The following is an 18,873-nucleotide window of genomic DNA, read 5'->3' on the forward strand; positions in this document are numbered from 1 at the left end:
AGATATTAGGACAAGTGATGAAAAGCTTTATCGCCCCCAGCATGTTCACTCATTCTCTCAAAGATATTTTAATTTGTAAGCCTTTAAGTAAAGAAGTCTTTTACAGCTTTAACCATGCAGAAATCACAGGTGGAACTGTAAAATAGTTGGTAGAAAATATCCCGATGTTCTAACAGTCCACCCAATAACTGAAGCATGACTGACTTAATGAAATCACTTCAGTGAAGTCTAAGAATTATCTGAAGTACATTCAGCTAATTCCCTTTCCCAATTGAGCTACAGAGAGAGTCACTGGAAAATACTGAGCAGAGAAACACAACCTTAGCATATTGAATGATGGGCCTACTGCGGAAATCATACACAATTGATGTTTACATGTGAGTAACTTATGCTTGCAGGTATTAAGGTGATTGGAGGGTTAAAGGAGCTGACGGGAGAGGAGTATGGGGTGTACGTAAAGAGGATTCTACCTGGTGGTCTAGCTTCAGTGGATGGTGAGTGGTCATTTTACTGCCAATGATTAGAATCATGTAATGTAACACTGACAATATTAAAGTGTGCAGATTATTATGTCATGCTCACTTACAATTTAATGGCTGCTCGTTTTCCTGCTGCATCTTTAATGTAAGATGGGATCCCGAGGCATAACCAAAAAGAAATAAACACAGAATGAAAGAAGGAGAGGGAGGGGTTTTCTGAAAGCTAGATTAAAGCAGTGGTCATTGAGGAGGGCAGGGGTTTAAGAAGGGAATCCTCGGGCCTACAGAGGTACACAGTTAGAGACAAAGAGAAGGGGTCAGGCTGGGATTCACCAGAAGGTCAAAACAGGGAATGTATTGAGGAAGACTGGGGACCTTAATAGGATTAAGGAGGATGATAGAGATAGAGATAGGGAAAGAGATTTCAGATTACAAACCCATCTTAAACATCTGGATGGGAGCTTTAACGTTGAGCTGTTGGGGGACTGGGGTGAGGACAATCAGGGAGTAATCGGAAAATGATGGGTCCCTGAGATCTGGAGCATGATAGGATACAAACAACTGTGTGTTTAACAATCCAAAGTTCATGACATGTGACTGATGGCCGGCAGAGTACAGGGCTATTGGGTCTATCAGCAGGTAATGCAGATGTGAGGGGGTCAGTTAGTTCGGTTGGCTGGAGAACCGGCTTGTGATACCAACGCTGTGGATTCAATTCCTACAGCTGGTTGAGCTTATCATGAAGGGGACTCTCCTTCTCAACCTCTTTCCCCAACTGTGGCGCGGTGACCCCAGGTTAAACCACCACCAGTCATTTCTCTCTAATGAGAGAGCAGCCCTTGGGACTGGGTGTACTAATGGAGGTATATTGCTTCAGTAACAGGTGTCATGACAAGGATTAGGGTACACGACCAATGGACGTGATGGGTTTGATACTCTGTTGGAAATGGAGCACAGGGCAGTCCAGTAAAACTGAGTTGGGAGGAGGAGCCAAGCTGAAGCAAAATGCCTTTCATACCAGCTCTTATATCCCAGGGATCAATAGAAGACCTGATCTGAAGGTATTGACTGGATCCTGCCAATCCTAAGAGATACTGCCTAAACCTACAGTGGTCATTTTCCATCACACTCTCTAAACAGAATCACTGAAGGAGGCCATTCGGCCTATTGTGTTTGCATTAACGCCTGGTGCATTTTCACAATGCCAATCTCCTATCAAGCCCCTTTCGATTTCAATGCCATTTAGACCCCCTCACTTGAACATGCCTCCACCACATTTGCAGACTCTGCATTCCAGACACCATTTCACTGTGTGAACAATCTTTTTCCTCATTGCGCATTTGCTTCTTTTGCAAAACACTTTACATCCACAGGCCTGGTCCGCACTCCTATGTCGCCTCTTCTCTTCTCCCTATCTGTCCAGACGGATTTGGAAAACTTCCATCAGCTCTCCTCTTAGCTTTCCCCTCTCTCAGGAAAGCAGTCCCAACGTCTCCAGTACATCCTCCAATGGATCCTCGAGGCTGAAAGGCCATTTACTTCGGAGGCACTGACTGGTCTGCAGGCAACAGGAAATGGTGTCCTTTCGCTCCTGTGTAAAGAGTGCGATATAATCCCATTGAAACACGCTAGACTTTGCAAGACATTCGTTCCCATGTCTTGAGAATTATTAATACAGCCTCAGGGCAATCATTTAGCATTACCTTGAGGAGAGGTTTCTTCAATCAGGGGATAGTTAACCTTTGAAATTCTCTATCCCAGAGGGCTGTAACTGTTCAGCTGTTGAGTAATGACTAAAAAATAAACAATAGATTACCGATTTCTCAGGGATTTGAGGATCTGGAGTGTAGGGGGGAGAAGTGCAATCGAGTTAGATCTGAGTCGAGAGTGCGTTGCTGGAAACGCACAGCAGGTCAGGAGGAGCAGGAGAATCAACGTTTCAGACCAGAGCCCTTCATCAGGAAGTTAGATCAGTCCTGATTGTATTGAATGACGAAGCATGCATAAAGGACCTAAATAGTCCACCCGTTTCTCCTATTTCTTATACCCCTATGTTCACACATCAGTGAGAACAGGAGCCAATGTTCCTGATGCCATCAACTGTTTTGAGTAGAGTACCTAGTGTCCTTCTCAGGATTTGTACTGAGGTTGTGGTAATGCCATGATGCCCACCATTTGTCCCAGATCATCTGGGACGGGCCTTGTTATCTCCTGGAGAAGGTGATGGGTCATCTTTTCAAGCAGGACCAAAAATATATTTATCAACAGTTTCAGGCACAGGTTTAGTTCCCTCCTCCTTTAAGACTATAAGACAGAGAGCAAATGTAGGCCATTTGGCCCATTGGGTCTACTCTGCTATTTAATGGCTCTCTTTGTTATTCAGATATCAGAAAATAGCATCAAAGCTTTACTCCGCCTCTAAATAACTTGTGTCCAGTTGTTTTGCAAATGTCTTCCAGTGATGAGCTTTCCCAGTTGCACATGTGAGGGGTATGGCTGTTTCATTCATTGACTCCAACGCACCAGTGAAACATTTTTCTTCATTTCTAGGGCGGCTGCAACCTGGAGACCAGATTCTCGAGGTTAACGGTGAGAGTCTGGTTGGAGTGACGAACGAAAGGTACAGGCGATGGCCAGTGATGTGAAAGAGACTGTCTCAGTCATTCACATCTGATGAACCGGACAGGTCAGGAAACAGGCCCCCAGCTGCAATGGACCAACTGGGTCCCTGGCACCCAGTGCTAACCACTGAGCCACTGTGCCACCTTTGGCATCCTCCTGTAATCAGGAGAAGTGGGAATGTCCTCCCCCAGCCCAATTTAAGGCACGTTCCGAAACATTTGCTTTCAAATATTACCAAAGGGAGAGGGAGGGAAAGAAAGAGAAACAAAATAAAGCAGATGAAAGAAGTGAACACAGAGGAAGAAACTTGGATTTATATTGTGTCTTTTATGACTTCTGAGGATATTGTGAAGCAGTTGCAGTGAATGGAATGTTTTAGAAGTGTGTTCCCTGCTATAAAAGTGTGTCTAGACACCCCCTTCCTCTCTCTTGCTTCTTGTTTCTAGTGCTGTGGAAATCCTTCGAGGAGCTTCATCATCCAATAACATGCGGCTGATGATTGCCAGAGATGAACAGGGCAGGTAAGAGAGAGATGTCACAATTTATCCTGGCAGCCTCTTCTCTCATCTTCACTCTTCGTTCTCCTCTTGGTTTATGTTTTGACTCATCCACAGTTGGAGCACAGTGGCCCGTAGCTACTGTCGATTTTGAGCCTGAAATCAGACTGAAATACATTTGAGGGCCATGCTCTAGAACAACCAAAGGTCCTTTCATCTGAATTCACTCACGATCCATGCTCACAACCTACTTCACATACTTTCAATGGAGTTTGTTGCCTTGATGTGTAGCGTGGTCACTGCTGTAGTGTCGGAAATGCCCTCGGCACACTGCTGTAAACAACTCAGAGATCATTAGCAGATGACCTGTTTTTATGATGTTCATTCAGGGAAAGGATTTTGACAGGATATCAGTTTAGAGATACGAATCAAAGAGGTTTACAGCACAGAGAAAAGACCCTTTGGCCCATCATGTCTGTGTTTGTCATAGTCCTACAGCAGGGAGACAGGCCCTTTGGCTCAAACTAGTCTGTGCTGACCAAAGTGTCCATCCACGCTAACCCCATATCCTTCTAAACCTTTCCTGTCCATGTATTTATCCAAATGTCTTTTTAAAGATTGTTAATGTACCCACCTCAACTACTTCCGCTGGCAGCTCATTCCACATGTGTACCACCCCCTGTATAAAGAAACCGCCCCTCAGGTTATACACTTATCATCTCTAATCCCATTTTCAGCCCATGGCCCTAGCATGGCCTGTCTGCGATTACATTTCCAGTTTTCATTGAGATATTTCCTACATGTTTGTGATTGTTCCTGTCTGTACCTTTTTCAGATACATGTATATTCAATGCCTTGGCTAATAAAGGCTGTGTGCCTTCTTAACCCCTTTGTCTGGAACACGCACACCAAAGTCCCTCTGATCCACTGTACTTGCTGGGGTGTGACCATTCAACATGGATTCCCTTGCCTTGTAAGTCCTCCCAAAATGCATCACCTCACAATTTTCAGGATTAACTAACATTTGTCACTATTCTGCCCATCTGATCAGCTTATCGATATTGTCCTCATTTATTACCAAACCATCATGGTTTTGAGTTGAAAAGTGTGGTGCTGGAAAAGCGCAGCAGGCCAGGCAGAATCCGAGGAGCAGAAGAGGTGTTTTGGGCATAAGCCTGAAGAAGGGCACCACATTTTTCAACGCTGGTCTCCAGCATTTGCAGTCCTCACTTTCACCATGGTTTTGAGTTAATTGTAAACTTACTGATCATACCTCCTCCATTCACGCCTTGACCCATTCGTACACACATCATGTACATATGCGCACATCATACAAACATCATACATCATACACATATCATGCAGACATCATACACATATCATGCAGACATCACAGACACATCACACACACATCATATACACACCATACACACACCATGCACACTTCAGAATTCATTCGTGATTAAAGGCTTTTGCCCGAAATGTCAATTCTCTTGTTCCTCGGATGCTGCCTGACCTGCTGTGCTTTTCCAGCACCACTCTAATCTAGACTCTGATTTACACACCATAGACACATACTCACATCATGCACACTTCATGCACACATCATAGACACATCATGTGCATCATACACACATTGTACATATATTATACACACATCATACACGCTATTCACACATATACACATATTATACACACATCAAGCACACATCATAGATGTGCCATATGCACACTATATATATATATATATATATCAAAGACACACATCATACGCACATCATAGACACACCACGCACACACCATGCACACACCATACTCATACACACATCATTGGCACACCATAGACACATCGTAGACACACCATACACATCATACACATGTAATAGGACACCATACACACACCATACACACACCATGCACACACCATGCACACACCATGCACATTTCATCCCTCAGGATTCCCTCCAACAACTTGCCCACCAAGGTCAGGCTCACTGGTCTATAGTTCCCTGGCTTGTCCTTATCACCTTTCTTAAACAGTGGCACCACGTTAGCCAACCTCCAGTCTTCCGGCACCTCACCTGTGATTATCGATGATACAAATATCTCAGTAAGAGGCCCAGTAATTATTTGCCTAGCTTCCCACAGAGTTCTAGGTTACACCTGATCAGGTCCTGGGGATTTATCCACTTGTATGCATTTCAAGACATCCAGCACTTCCTCTTCTGTAATACAGACATTTTTCCCTTCATTCTATATCTTCCATGTCCTTTTCCACAGTAAATATTGATGCAAAATATTCATTTAGTATCTCCCCCATCTCCTGTGGCTCCACACAGAGGCAGCCTTGCTGATATTTGAGGGGCCCTATTCTCTCCCTCATTACCCTTTTGTCCTTAATATATTTGTAAAAACCCTTTGGATTCTCCTGAACTCTATTTGCCAAAGCTCTCTCATGTCCCCTTTTTGCCCTCCTGATTTCCCTCTTAAATATACTCCTACTTTATACACTTCTAAGCATTCACTCGATCTATCCTGTCTATACCTGACATATGCTTCCTTCTTTTTCTTAATCAAACCCTCAATGTCTTTAGTCACCCAGCATTCCCTGTACCTACCAGCCTTCCCTTTCACCCTGACTGGAATATACCTTCTCTGGACTCTCGTTATCTCATTTCTGAAGGCCCCCCCATTTTCCAGCCGTCCCTTTACCTGCGAACAACTACCCCCAATCAGTCTTTGAAAGTTCTTGCTTAATACCATCAAAATTGGTCTTCCTCGAATTTAGAACTTCAACTTTTCGATCTGGTCTATCCTTTTCAATCACTATTTTAAAACTAATAGAATGATGGTCACTGGCCCCAGAGTGCGCTCCCACTGACACCTCAGTCACCTTCTCTAGCAAATTTCCCTGCCAGTATATTAGTCCTCTTCCAATTTAGGAGCAATCTGTCCTTCTTGTACAGGTCACTTCTACCCCAAAACAGCTTCCAAAGATCCAAAAATGTGAATTTTTCTCTGTACACCAGCTCCTCATCTATTCTATCTTCCAATTCTTGCCCTCACTAGCTCCGGGAGTAATCCAGATATTACTACTCTCTTGGACCTCATTTTTAAATTCCTGCCTAACTCTCTGTGATCTCCCTTCAGAATCTCAATCTTTTCCCTTCCTATGTCATTGGTTCCAATGTGGACAATGACCTCCTGCTGGTCCCTCTCCCCCCGAGAATATTCTGCACCCTCTCTGAGACATCCTTGATCCTGGCACCAGGGAAGCAACACACCATTCTGATTTTTCGCTGCTGGCCACAGAAATGTCTGTCTGTACCTTGGACTAGAGAATCCCCTAACACGATTGATTGCTTGGAACCTGATGTACCCCTCAATACATTAGAGCCAGTCTCAATACCTGAAACTTGGCTGTTCGTGCTATGTTCCCCTGAGAATCCGTCACTGCCTACATTTTCCAAAACAGCATACCTGTTTGAAATGGAGATAGCCACAGAAGACTCCTGCACTAGCTGCCTACCTCTCTTACCTTTCCTGGAGTTAACCCATCTATGTGACTGTATCTGAGACTTTTCCCCCTTCCTATAACTGCCATCCATCACATCCCCTTGCTCTTGTAAATTCCTCATTGCCTGTACCTATCTCTCCAACCGATCCATTCGATCTAATAGGATTCACAACCAACAGCATTTATTTCAGATGTAATCCTCAGTAACCTGTAAACTCTCCCTAAACTCCCACATCCGACAAGAAGAGCATTAAACTCTACTAAAGGCCATTTTTGCTTCTTTCAATCTATAGACCCAGAAAATAGCACTGTCTTATCCCTCTACAAAACACTGCTCCAGGTTAAATTAATACTTCTGGCTTATATTTTAAGTTTAATCAAGAGACATAGCTCAATAAAATATATAATCAAGAAAGAACCCACTCTACTCACTCCTGCAGACTTATTTTAAAATCCACTTATCTGTTTCTGTGCTGTGACCTCTCCCAAACAGGTTCCTCCAAGATCAGTTGTGAATTTCACTGTTTTTTAATTTTCCCAGATTCACTCCGATGTCCAGCAATACATGACTCTGTCAGTTAGCAATGTGGGTTTCTCTCTCTCTATCCTGCACTGACCTCACCATGTGCTTCCTTGGTCTGTTCCTCCCTGCTGTTGTTTTGACTTTTTTTTTCTCCAAACTTCCAAAACAATGCAACAGCATATAAAACAGTAATTGCTGCTCCTGGAATTCGAGGCAATCACCTCCAGCACCTAAAATACCTCAAAAAAAAAGGAGCAGCTCTTACAGCTAGCAATTTATCCCATCCTCCATCTTGGATTACCCAGAATCCTCTCCTCAGCGTTCTCTGTAAAGAATATAGGTGTGAAGTACTCATTTAAAGCTTAACCATGTCACAGATTGCCACTTTGACCCCCAGTGGGCCCTACTCTTTCCCAAGCCATTGTTGAGTCTCTGAATCCCATCATTCTCTCTCACTCTTTGCCCCCACCTTGGGCAGCCGGATTCTGCCTGTGCTTCCAGAGGAACCCCTCGCTCTCACTGTTCCCCAAAACAGAAAAATTGTTCAGCTATGAGATGCATTGTGGGGCTTTCATAGAATTGTAGGATTCCCTACAGTGCAGAAGCAGGCCGTTCCACCCATCGAGTCCACACCGACCCTCCCAGGAGTATCCCCCCACCCCCATCCCTGTAACCCACCTGGCCTACACATCCTGGAGAAGACAGGCCATTTCCCATGGCCAATCCACCCTAACCTGCACATCTTTGGACTGACTGCCTTCCTTCTTCTGATCGGATGGTCATCCCTTCCTCCTCTGACCTCTCTTCCTTAAGCTGCAAGGTGGCCACATCTAAGAACACGCTTCCTTCATTGACAGTCAGCCCCAGGGATGGCTCAAACTCTGACGCTCAGACTGTGAAACCTGGAGCACACACTGGTGCCACATTCAGTCATCCACGTGTGTCTAAGATGTCCCTACTTAGTGCAGACCATGTGGCACATGGTACAGAGCAATGCTGCCACACCTTTAGATAAAGTATTCTTTCCCTAAATTTAAGCCAAGCAGAAAAATTATTTAAGATATTTTTAAAAGAAGCTACCTATCTTTAATGCAGTTTTAAAGTAGAGACAACCAGCTCGCCCACTGCCAACTAACCAGCTTTCTGCTGACTTTACATTTGTCAGTCTTTTCGAACTCTGCCAGCGTGGCTCTTGGTTTCGCTGCTATTCTGACTTTCATCCTCACTTTTCCACAAGTTCACCTGCGGGATTTTTTTTTCACTCATGGGATGAGGGAGTTGCTAGCTAGGCCAGCCTTTATTGCCTGTCTCCAATACACCAGAGGGCAGTTCGATATCAACCGCACTGCTGTGGGTCTGGAGTCACATGGAGACCAGAGCAGGTAAGGATGGCAGTTTCCTTCCCTAAAGGACATGAGTGAACCAAGTGGGCTTTCCTGACCACTGACAATGGATTCATCGTTATTATTAGAGTGGACTTGGACCCAGGCCCCAGCACATTGTCTCGGTCTCTGGATTAACAATCCAGCAATAATACCATCACAGCATTATCACTTATTTACAAACCCCTGAAAGAGCACACTAGACTTGAGTTTAATAGGTGGCTCCCTCCAACAAGGAAGCTACTGCACTGGATTTGTCTGTCCAAACCTTTGGGCTCACTCAGCATGTGTGGGACTTGAAGTCCCACCTTTCTGGTTTAGGTTTGGGAAAGCTACCAATCCTGTTTGTGCTGTCAGCTGACTGCTCTGGTAGAAGGAGTTTTATGGCCTGTAGATATTTTCTTGTTGATTACACACCTCTGTAGCAGCTGGTACTTGAACCCAGACCTTCTGCCTCAGAGTTACGGACACTACCACTGTGCCACAAGAGCCCTATCATTATCCCTTCTTTACTTTTAAAAACAATGGGCTGACTATCAGAAACTGCGGCAGGAACAAAATCACACAGTTAACGAAAACTTGAGAGAAAAATTGGAAATCTATTAAACAAAAGTCATTTTAGAGCCACACATCACAGAGACAGGCCCTTCGGTCCTACTCATCTGTGTTGACCAAGTTTCCTGAACTAAACTAATCCCATTTCTCGACATTTGGCCCATATCCCTCGAAACCTTTCCTTTGCATGTACATGTCCAAATGTTCTTTAGATGTTGTGACAGTACCCATATCTACCACTTCCTCTGGCAGTTCATTCCACATATAAACCACACTCTGTGTGGAAAAAGTTGCACCTCGGGTCCCTTTTAAATCTTCCTCCTCCTACTTAAACCGATAGCCTCTAATTTTGGATTCCCTACCCTGGGAAAAAAGACCTTTGTTCTTCACCTTATCATTGCCCCTTGTGATTTTATAAATCTCTATAAGGTTACCCTACACCAATGGAAAAACTCCCAGCATTTCTTTATAACTTAAACCCTCCAGCCCTGGTTACATCTTGTAAATCTTTTCTGAGTCCTCTCCAAGTTAATAACATCTTTCCTATAGCAGGGTGACCAACACTGTATACCATCTTCCAAAAATGGCCTCATTGACATCCTGTAAAACCGCAACATAATATCCCAATTCCAATACTCAATGGTCTGAGCAAGCATGCTAAACACCTACTCTACCACCCTGTCTACCTGTGATGTCTCTTTCAATGAACTATGTAACCCTAGGTCTCTCTGTTTGACAACACTCCCCAAGACCCTACTTTTAACTGTGTAAGTTCTACCCTGGTTTGTCTTAACTAAATGCAACATCTCACTTTTATCTAAATTAAACTCCATCTGCCACACCATGTTCCATTGGCCCAATTGATTAAGGTCCCTTAGATAACCTTCTGCACTTGGCCACCAAGTTTGGTATCATCTGCAAACATACCAACAATGCTTCCTTTTGAAACCTAAATAATTATTGCAGAAATTCCTACACCTTTTGAGATTTTTAAATCCAGAGGCGCATGTGACAATAAGTCAAACCAAACACTGCACATTTGATTTTTCTGTGGGGCAGTTTTGTGTCCACAGGGAGTGTAACATGCACAGTGTGCCTACGGATGAAATGAAAGCGAAGAACCAAGGTTATTGAAAATCTGAAACATTATCCAAAATTGCTGAAGAAACTCAGGAGATCTGGCATCATCTGCAGAACGGGGAAAGAAAAACGAGATAATGTTTTGAGTCCAGTGACAAATGATCACTGGACTCAAAATGTCAACACTGTGTTTCACCCCAGAGAGACCTGCTGAGCTTCTCCAGTACTTTCTATGTGTGTAACCACAGCTGACTCTGCTTTTAAATCTGAGAGTACGACAACTTCACAATATGTTCTAATTTAATTAATCTCTGATGGTGTGTTATGTCGTCTTTAAGTCTCTCAGTCTTATTGAAGCAGTGACAGAATGGTCAGCTTCTATTAATGTTAGAAGTATTTGCTTCAAGTATTAGTCAACAGATATCCATTTTCTGGGGCAAAGACCCCCCTGTGGATCATATTGGTTTCTACAGATCTGTATCGTAATGGTGGACACTGCATTCTTGGGTGGCATGGTTGCTCAATGGTTAGCACTGCTGCCTCCCAGTGCCAGGAACCCGGGTTCAATTCCAGCTTCGGGTGACTGTCAGTGTGGAGCTTGCACTTTCTCCCCGTGTCTGCGTGGGCTTCCTCCCACAGTCCAAAGATGTGCAGGTTAGGTGAATTGGCCATGCTAAATTGCCCATAGTGTTCAGGCATGTGTAGGTCAGGTGCATTAGTCAGGAGTAAATGGAGTGTTATAAGGTAGGGAAATGGGTCTGGGTGGGTTACTCTTTGGAGGGTCAGTGTGGACTTGTTGGGCCAAATGGCTTGTTTCCACACTGTAGGAATTCTAAGTCTCAATGGACACCCCAGTGTGGAAGTAACGACGCTGGAGGGGCAGGCAGTCACAATGACTTCCCACTGTGGGCCAATGCTAACGTGGAGCTGTTAATGTCCCTCTGATACACCCATCCCCCTCCGCCACCCTCCCGCCACCCCCCCCCTCCACCCCCACCACCACCACCACCACCAGCACCACCACTGCTCCGCATGGCATTTCCATAACTCAGAGGCGCAAGGCTGAAGAGCTGTTGGAAATTTTGAAGCTGCCCTTTTAGGAAACTGAAGAGAGACTGCAACCTAAAGCAGCCAACTTAAACGTGGAAAACTGTACACCCCCCACCCCCCCACCCCTGCTCCCACCCCAGGCCACAAAAGCAACAGCGCTATTGATTCTGGCTATTGAGGGAGTGCAGCGTTGGTTCACGAGGTCAATTTCTGGAATTGCGGGACTATCTTATGTTGAAAGATTGGAGTGACTGGGCTTGTATACCCTTGAGTTTAGAAGACTGAGAGGGGACTTGATTGAGACGTATAAGATTATTAAAGGATTGGACACTCTGGAGGCCGGAAACATGTTTCCGCTGATGGGTTAGTCCCGAACCAGAGGACATACCTTAAAAATAAGGGCTAGACCATTTAGGACAGAGATGAGGAGAAACTTCTTCACCCAGAAAGTGGTGGCTGTGTGGAATGCTCTGTCCCAGAGGGCAGTGGAGGCCCAGTCTCTGGATTCATTTAAGAAAGAGTTGGATAGAGCTCTCAAAGATAGTGGAATCAAGGGTTATGGAAATAATGCAGGAACAGGATACTGATTGAGGATGATCAGCCATGATCATAATGAATGGTGGTGCAGGCTCGAAGGGCAGAATGGCCTACTCCTGCACCTATTGTCTATTGTCTATTGTGTGGCTGGCAGTCTGTATCCCAAATCCCAGACAAAGTTGGCTTTCAGAGGGTCAAATATTCAGGAGACATGCTTAACAAATGCATCGCCTGAATAGAACCAATTGTATCTCCGTCTACACTGCAGGCGCAGTTCACACGCCGAGATGGTTCAGGGTGGTCTCTGCATTGGACGAGGGAAAAGATTTGCACCAAATAGGTAGATGGTCATGTGATGGGATTACCAGAGCAACATCTGACCTTTAACTCTCCGTCACCTTCACACATTCCATTTTAAAATGAAATCACTTAGGCAGAGATGTAATCGCTTGTGTTGCTTAAACTAAGGAGAAGAAAGAATGCCACAATGAAGACAGACTTGCATTTTTATATCACCTTTCAGGATGAGCAAACCTTACAGCCAATGACGTTCTAACATCAGGAAACAAGATCAATAATTTGTGCTCCCGCAGGAAACAATAATAACAAAAGGCAACATCATCTGTGTAATTGGTGTTGGGTGACTGATAAAAGTTGATTACCACATGAGTCTAGGCTAGCAAGAAACAGATCTAATCTCAAAAGAACAATCTTTTGTAGTTGAAGGGGGTGCCTCTCAGATGAAACATTAAGCAAGAGTAAGGAGGTGATGTTGAACTGGTATAAGACCCCTGTTAGATATCAGCTGCAGCATTGTGTACAGATCCATGCACCACACTAAGGACAGGACGGGAACATATTGGAGATGATGCAGAAGAGATAATCATAGAATCCCTACAGTGTGAAAGCTGACCATTCAGCCCATCAAGTCCACACTGAACCTATGAGGAGCATCCCACGCAGAACCACCCCATCCCTGTAACCCTGCATTTCCCATGGCTGACCCACCTAACTTGCACATCCCGCGAAACTGTGGGTAATTTAGCACAGCCAATCCACCCTGACCTGCACATCTTTGGATTGTGAGAGGAAACTGGAGCACCTGGAGGAAATCCACACAGACACGGGGAGAATGTGCAAACTCCAGACAGTCAGTTGCGTAAAGTTAGAGTTGAACCCAGGTCCCTGATGCTACGAGGCAGCAGTGATACCCACTGAGATACCATGCCAGGCAAAATGTACAAGAATGGTTGCAGGGATGAGAAACTTCAGTTCTGAGGATAGATTGGAGAGGCTGGGACCATTCTTCTTGGAGAGAAGGCTGTTAAGAGCAGATTTGAGCAGTGTTTTCAAAATCATGGATGGGATCGATTGGGAGAAACTATTTCCATTTGTAAAAGGATCAAGAACGAAAAGGCACTGATTCAAGAGTGATTTGCAAAAGAAGTAAACATGAAGTGAGCTCCCATGGTATGGAATGCACTGCTTGGAGTGGGGAGGCAGGTTCAATTGATGCATTCAAGAGAACATTGGATAGTTATTTAAATAGAACCAATGTGAAGGGAATGGGGAAGGAGATTGATCCTAGGTCATGGTACTCATCTAGACAGCCAGTGCTAGGGCCAGAGGTTACACGGGACCATCTCTGTGCTCCAAAACTTCAGGGAAGCTAAGGTCCCATCTATCTTTTCTGGTGTCCACACCTCCTTAAAATGGATTCAAGTCTGCTAACTTTGCTGTATTTCCCTGTATTTCCACTCTCCTTCCTTTGTGGAATAGTGGTATTATGTTTTCTCTCTTTCAGGTGCTGGAACTGTTCTAGAATCTACAGAATTTTTGGAAGATCATCCCCTTTGTCTGCAGCCATATTTTTAGAATTGTAAATTGTGGGGTGAGGGGTCCCCGAAGCAATAGCTGCTGTGGAACTTCATTGGAGTTAGAATGATTAGGGTCACAGTGGAGAACAGTGGGATATTTACTGTGGGGTCGCAGTGGGGTGGCTCACTATGGAAGAACACTGGGGGATGGGGACTCATTCACTATAACAGTGCGGTTACTTACTGTGGGGTGACAGTGGGATTACTCACTGCGGAAATGGTGGGAAATCATTAGGATTTCTGATTCTCACGTACTGATGTCTTAAATATTTATAATTCTCAGGCTTGCTACAATTCTTCCTGATATTATTAACCTCTTCTTTGAATTTGATCCTAATGTTAGCTTTCTTAGTCAGTCCCTGACTATCACTTTTCCAGTGTCATTGTTTCTCTATAGAGCGTGTTTTATTGAGAACTTTGTTTACTTTAAAACAAAATACTTACCACTGATCAACAGCATCTGTATCTTTTAAATATTTTCCTAACCAGGGTGGTTAGCCCTGCTGCCTCACAGTGCCAGGGACCCGGGTTCGATTCCAGCCTCAGGTGACCTGACTGTGTGGAGTTTGCACATTTTCCCTGTATCGGTGTGGGTTTCCTCTGGGTGCTCCGGTTTCCTCCCACGATCCAAAGATGGGCAGGTTAGGGTGGATTGGCCATGCTAAATTGCCCCATAGTGTTCAGGGATGTGTAGGCTAGGTGGATTAGCCATGGGAAATGCAGGGTTACAGGGAGTGTCTGGGTGGGATGCTATTCGGAGAGTCAGTGTGGACTTGATGGGCAGAATAGCCTGCTTCCACTCTATAAATTCTAGCTTCTATAAATCTGTTACCACACATCTCTGGAGCATGTGTGAAACCAGGTCTCCTGGCTCTGTAATAGGGACACTACCACTGCGCAACAACAGCTCTCTCCACTCTGTACATTTTAATCTATTCTCCCAATCATAATGGGCCAACTTTCCCCTGTTTCCTTTAATAATTGCCTTCACTTACATCGACCATCTGAACTGCTGTTGGGTTAATGCATTCATTCAGTTCTTCTGCGGAAATCAAATTGAATGAGATAAGGAACATGCCAAATCTAGTTTGACCCTGGTCAGAAGCTATAATGTATTTCTATGATTATAGTTATCCTGTCCTTCAGATCCTAAATCCCTGTGGCCATTGTTAAAAGTAGAGCATTAGTAGATGAAGTTTAAAAATAGAACCCATTTTTAAAAGTGGTGCGGATAAGTTGCTCCACTTACAAAAGGGCAGAAATCTCTTTAATCTTTGATTACACAGCGTTGGTACAGAACAAAGACTAGTAATCCACTAAAGGATCAGTAAGAATCTCAGTTTGTACCAGCCCTTTTAAGGTCAAGATCAGGTTAATTTAAAAGGCTTCATGAGGTTCAGAAGAGATTTACCAGGATGTTGCTGGATATGGAGAGTTTGAATTACAAAGGAAGGCTGGATAGGCTGGGACTTTTTTCACTCGAGTTGGGCGGCATGGTGGCACAGTGGTTAGCACTGCTGCCTCACAGCGCCAGAGACCCGGGTTCAGTTCCCGACTCAGCCGACTGACTGTGCACATTCTCCCCTTGTCTGCGTGGGTTTCCTCTGGGTGCTCCAGTTTCCTCCCACAGTCACAAAGATGTGCAGGTCAGGTGAATTGGCCATGCTAAATTGTCCGTAGTGTTGGGTAAATGTAGGGGAATGGGTGGGTTGCGCTTCGGCGGGTCGGTGCGGACTTGTTGGGCCGAAGGGCCTGTTTTCACACTGTAAAAGTAATCTAAAAGTAATCTAATCTATGTAAGAGGTTGTGAAGGTTTACAAAATCATGAGAGGCATGGATATGGTTGACAGTAGGTAACTTTACCCCAGGGTGGGGCATTTCAAGACTAGGGGGCACATTTTCAAGGTTAGAGGAGTGAGATTTCAAAAAGACGCAAGGGGCAATTTTTTTTTACCCTATGCCTTTAACAAAGCATTTATTTGTAAGAAACAAGATTTCACATTGGATCATGCCATGTGTCTGGTTCCTTATTCCAAACCATAAGTTTGCTGATACCATTTACCTGATGATGATTGCTGACTGGAGAGAGTGAGGACTGCAGATGCTGGAGATCAGAGCTGAAAATGTGCTGCTGGAAAAGCGCAGCAGGTCAGGCAGCATCCAAGAAGCAGGAGAGTCGACGTTTCGGGCATGAGCCCTTCTTCAGGAATCTTCTCCTGAAGAAGGGCTCATGCCCGAAACGTCGATTCTCCTGCTCCTTGGATGCTGCCTGACCTGCTGCGCTTTTCCAGCAACACATTTTCAGCGATGATTGCTGACTGCCAATTTTTACAAATTAAAGTAATAATTCCACTTCGCTTAACATGATATTTTTATTAACCAAATACCCTCTTCCTTTGGAATGATTTTATTCTTAGCTATTCATTAGATATTTGTTACCATTTGAAATTCTGTACCTCAGAGGGCTCTGAAAGCTCAGTCATAGAGTCATACAGCAAGGAAACAGACCCTTTGGTCCAACCAAAGGGAGTACAGGAGTTGGGAGGTCATGTTGTGGCTGTATAGGACATTGGTTAGATTACTTACAGTGTGGAAACAGGCCCTTCGGCCCAACAAGTCCACACCGACCCACCGAAGCGCAACCCACCCATACCCCTACATTTACCCCTTACCTAACACTACGGGCAATTTAGCATGGCCAATTCACCTGACCCGCACATCTTTGGACTGTGGGAGGAAACCGGAGCACCCGGAGGAAACCCACACAGGCACTGTTAGAATATTGTGTGCAATTATGGTCTCCTTCCTATCGGAAAGATGTTGTGAAACTTGAAAGGGTTCAGAAAAGATTTACAAGGATGTTGCCAGGGTTGGAGGATCTGAGCTACAGGGGGAGGCTGAAGAGGCTGGGGCTGTTTTCCCTGGAGCATCGGAGACTGAGGTTTACAAAATTATGAGGGGCATGGATAGGATAAATAGACAAAGTCTTTTCCCTGGGGTCGGGGAGTTCAGAACTAGAGGGCATAGGTTTAGGGTGAGAGGGGAAAGATATAAAAGAGACCTAAGGGGCAACTTTTTCACACAGAGAGTGGTGCATGTATGGAATGAGCTGCCAGAGGATGTGGTGGAGGCTGGTACAATTACAGCATTTAAGAGGCATTTGGATGGGTTTATGAATGGGAAGGGTTTGGAGGGGTATGGTCCGGATGCTGGCAGGTGGGACTAGATTGGGTTGGGATATCAGGTCGGCATGGACAGGTTGGACCGAAGGGTCTGTTTCAGTGCTGTACATCTCTATGACTCTTTAACCAATCTATGCTGACCATAATCCCAAACTAAACTAGTCCCACCTGCCTGTTCCTGACCAAAACCTTTTCTATTCATGTACTTATTCAAATGTCTTTTAAACATTGTAACTGTACCTACATCCACCACTTCCTCAGGAAGTTCATTCCACACATGAACTACTCTCTTTTTTAAACAAAATTTCCCCTCATGGCCTTTTTCAAGTCTTTGTCCTTTTACCTTACAAACATGCTCTGATTATGTTTATCGTAGAGATCGATAGATTTCTGATCATCCTGGTGATCAGGGTTATGGGGATAGGAGGTCTTCAAATGTTCAATCAACCATGATCACATTGAATGATAGGCCGTGCTCAATGGGCAGAATGGTCTACCTGTCTTCCTATATGAAGATTCACCTAGCAAGGTACCAAACACAAAGAGAGACTTAATCAGAAACACACAGAAGGGAAGTCGTGAGGTTGGGGGGAGTGCATACACCTCCAAAAAAGCTCACTTGCCCAATAAGAGAACAGTCTACACATAATGTGGAGGTGCTGGTGTTGGACTGGGGTGGACAAAGTTAAAAATCACACAACACCGGGTTATAGTCCAACAGATTTATTTGGCAGTACTAGCTTTCGGAGTGCAGCTCCTTCATGAAGAAGCAGCGCTCCAAAAGCTAGTGCTTCCAAATAAACGTATAGGACTATAACCTGGTTTTGTGTGATTTTTACCCTAGTCCACACATTGTTCCTTTAATGAATCTTCTCTATTTTGACTGATCACTCCCATGAGTCAGGTTGGGAGTTTGATCTCTTCACAAAGGCATGTTGAGGATGTCACTAACGCGTCTCCACTTTTGAGGGATATTTTCCACATTGTTGAGGCCTCTGTTTAACATCTCATATGACAGAGAGCACTGACAGTGTAGACTGAGATGGACTGCCCTGGTCCCAGAGCAGGAATTGAACCTGCTGTCTCCTGACTCTGAGTCAAGAGTCCTACCAATGATCAGCAGCTAAAACCAGCCCTGAAGCAGTGGATGGAAATCAATCTGAAAATTGCATTTCAATTGCCTTGGTCGGAATTGTCTTTGCATTCCCTAAATATTATTCTTGATAATCAGACTCCTTTCTCATTCTGAGCAGGAGAGAATTTTTGGAATTATTAGCAAACTATGGATCCAGGGGGAGTACGGGATCTGCAAGGAATTCACCCACTCCACAAGGATCAGGTAAGTCTCACTTTCTTTTTGTGCTGATGCAAAGTATTCCCAAAGATCTTCATTCAGTGAAATCCATTTGATGGAGAAGCTTTATTGATGGTATTGTACTCACTGTGAGCCAGTGTAAACACATTCCGACTGCTAAAGGTCTGGGCATTGGCTGAGGCATTGCTGCAGTAACTCTTCCTGTGTTCAAAAATAGCTGTTTTAACCAGAAAAGTAAAATCTGGAGTAGGAAAGGC

The 18,873-nt window shown here is 44.4% G+C and overlaps 1 protein-coding gene across 1 annotated transcript in view; it reads left to right on the forward strand.

Moving 5' to 3' along the window:
* Window positions 1–18,873, forward strand: part of si:dkeyp-72e1.9 (syntaxin-binding protein 4) — a 132,372-nt gene that overhangs the window by 63,784 nt on the left and 49,715 nt on the right. Inside the window, exons 5-8 of the mRNA XM_060840946.1 lie at window positions 399–494; window positions 3,030–3,099; window positions 3,548–3,622; window positions 18,555–18,640. Of these exons, the coding sequence (XP_060696929.1) occupies window positions 399–494; window positions 3,030–3,099; window positions 3,548–3,622; window positions 18,555–18,640 (327 nt within the window). The remainder of the gene's footprint in view (window positions 1–398; window positions 495–3,029; window positions 3,100–3,547; window positions 3,623–18,554; window positions 18,641–18,873) is intronic.

The sequence above is a fragment of the Hemiscyllium ocellatum genome, chromosome 20 (genome assembly GCF_020745735.1).
Source record: "Hemiscyllium ocellatum isolate sHemOce1 chromosome 20, sHemOce1.pat.X.cur, whole genome shotgun sequence".
Taxonomy (NCBI): Eukaryota; Metazoa; Chordata; class Chondrichthyes; order Orectolobiformes; family Hemiscylliidae; genus Hemiscyllium; species Hemiscyllium ocellatum.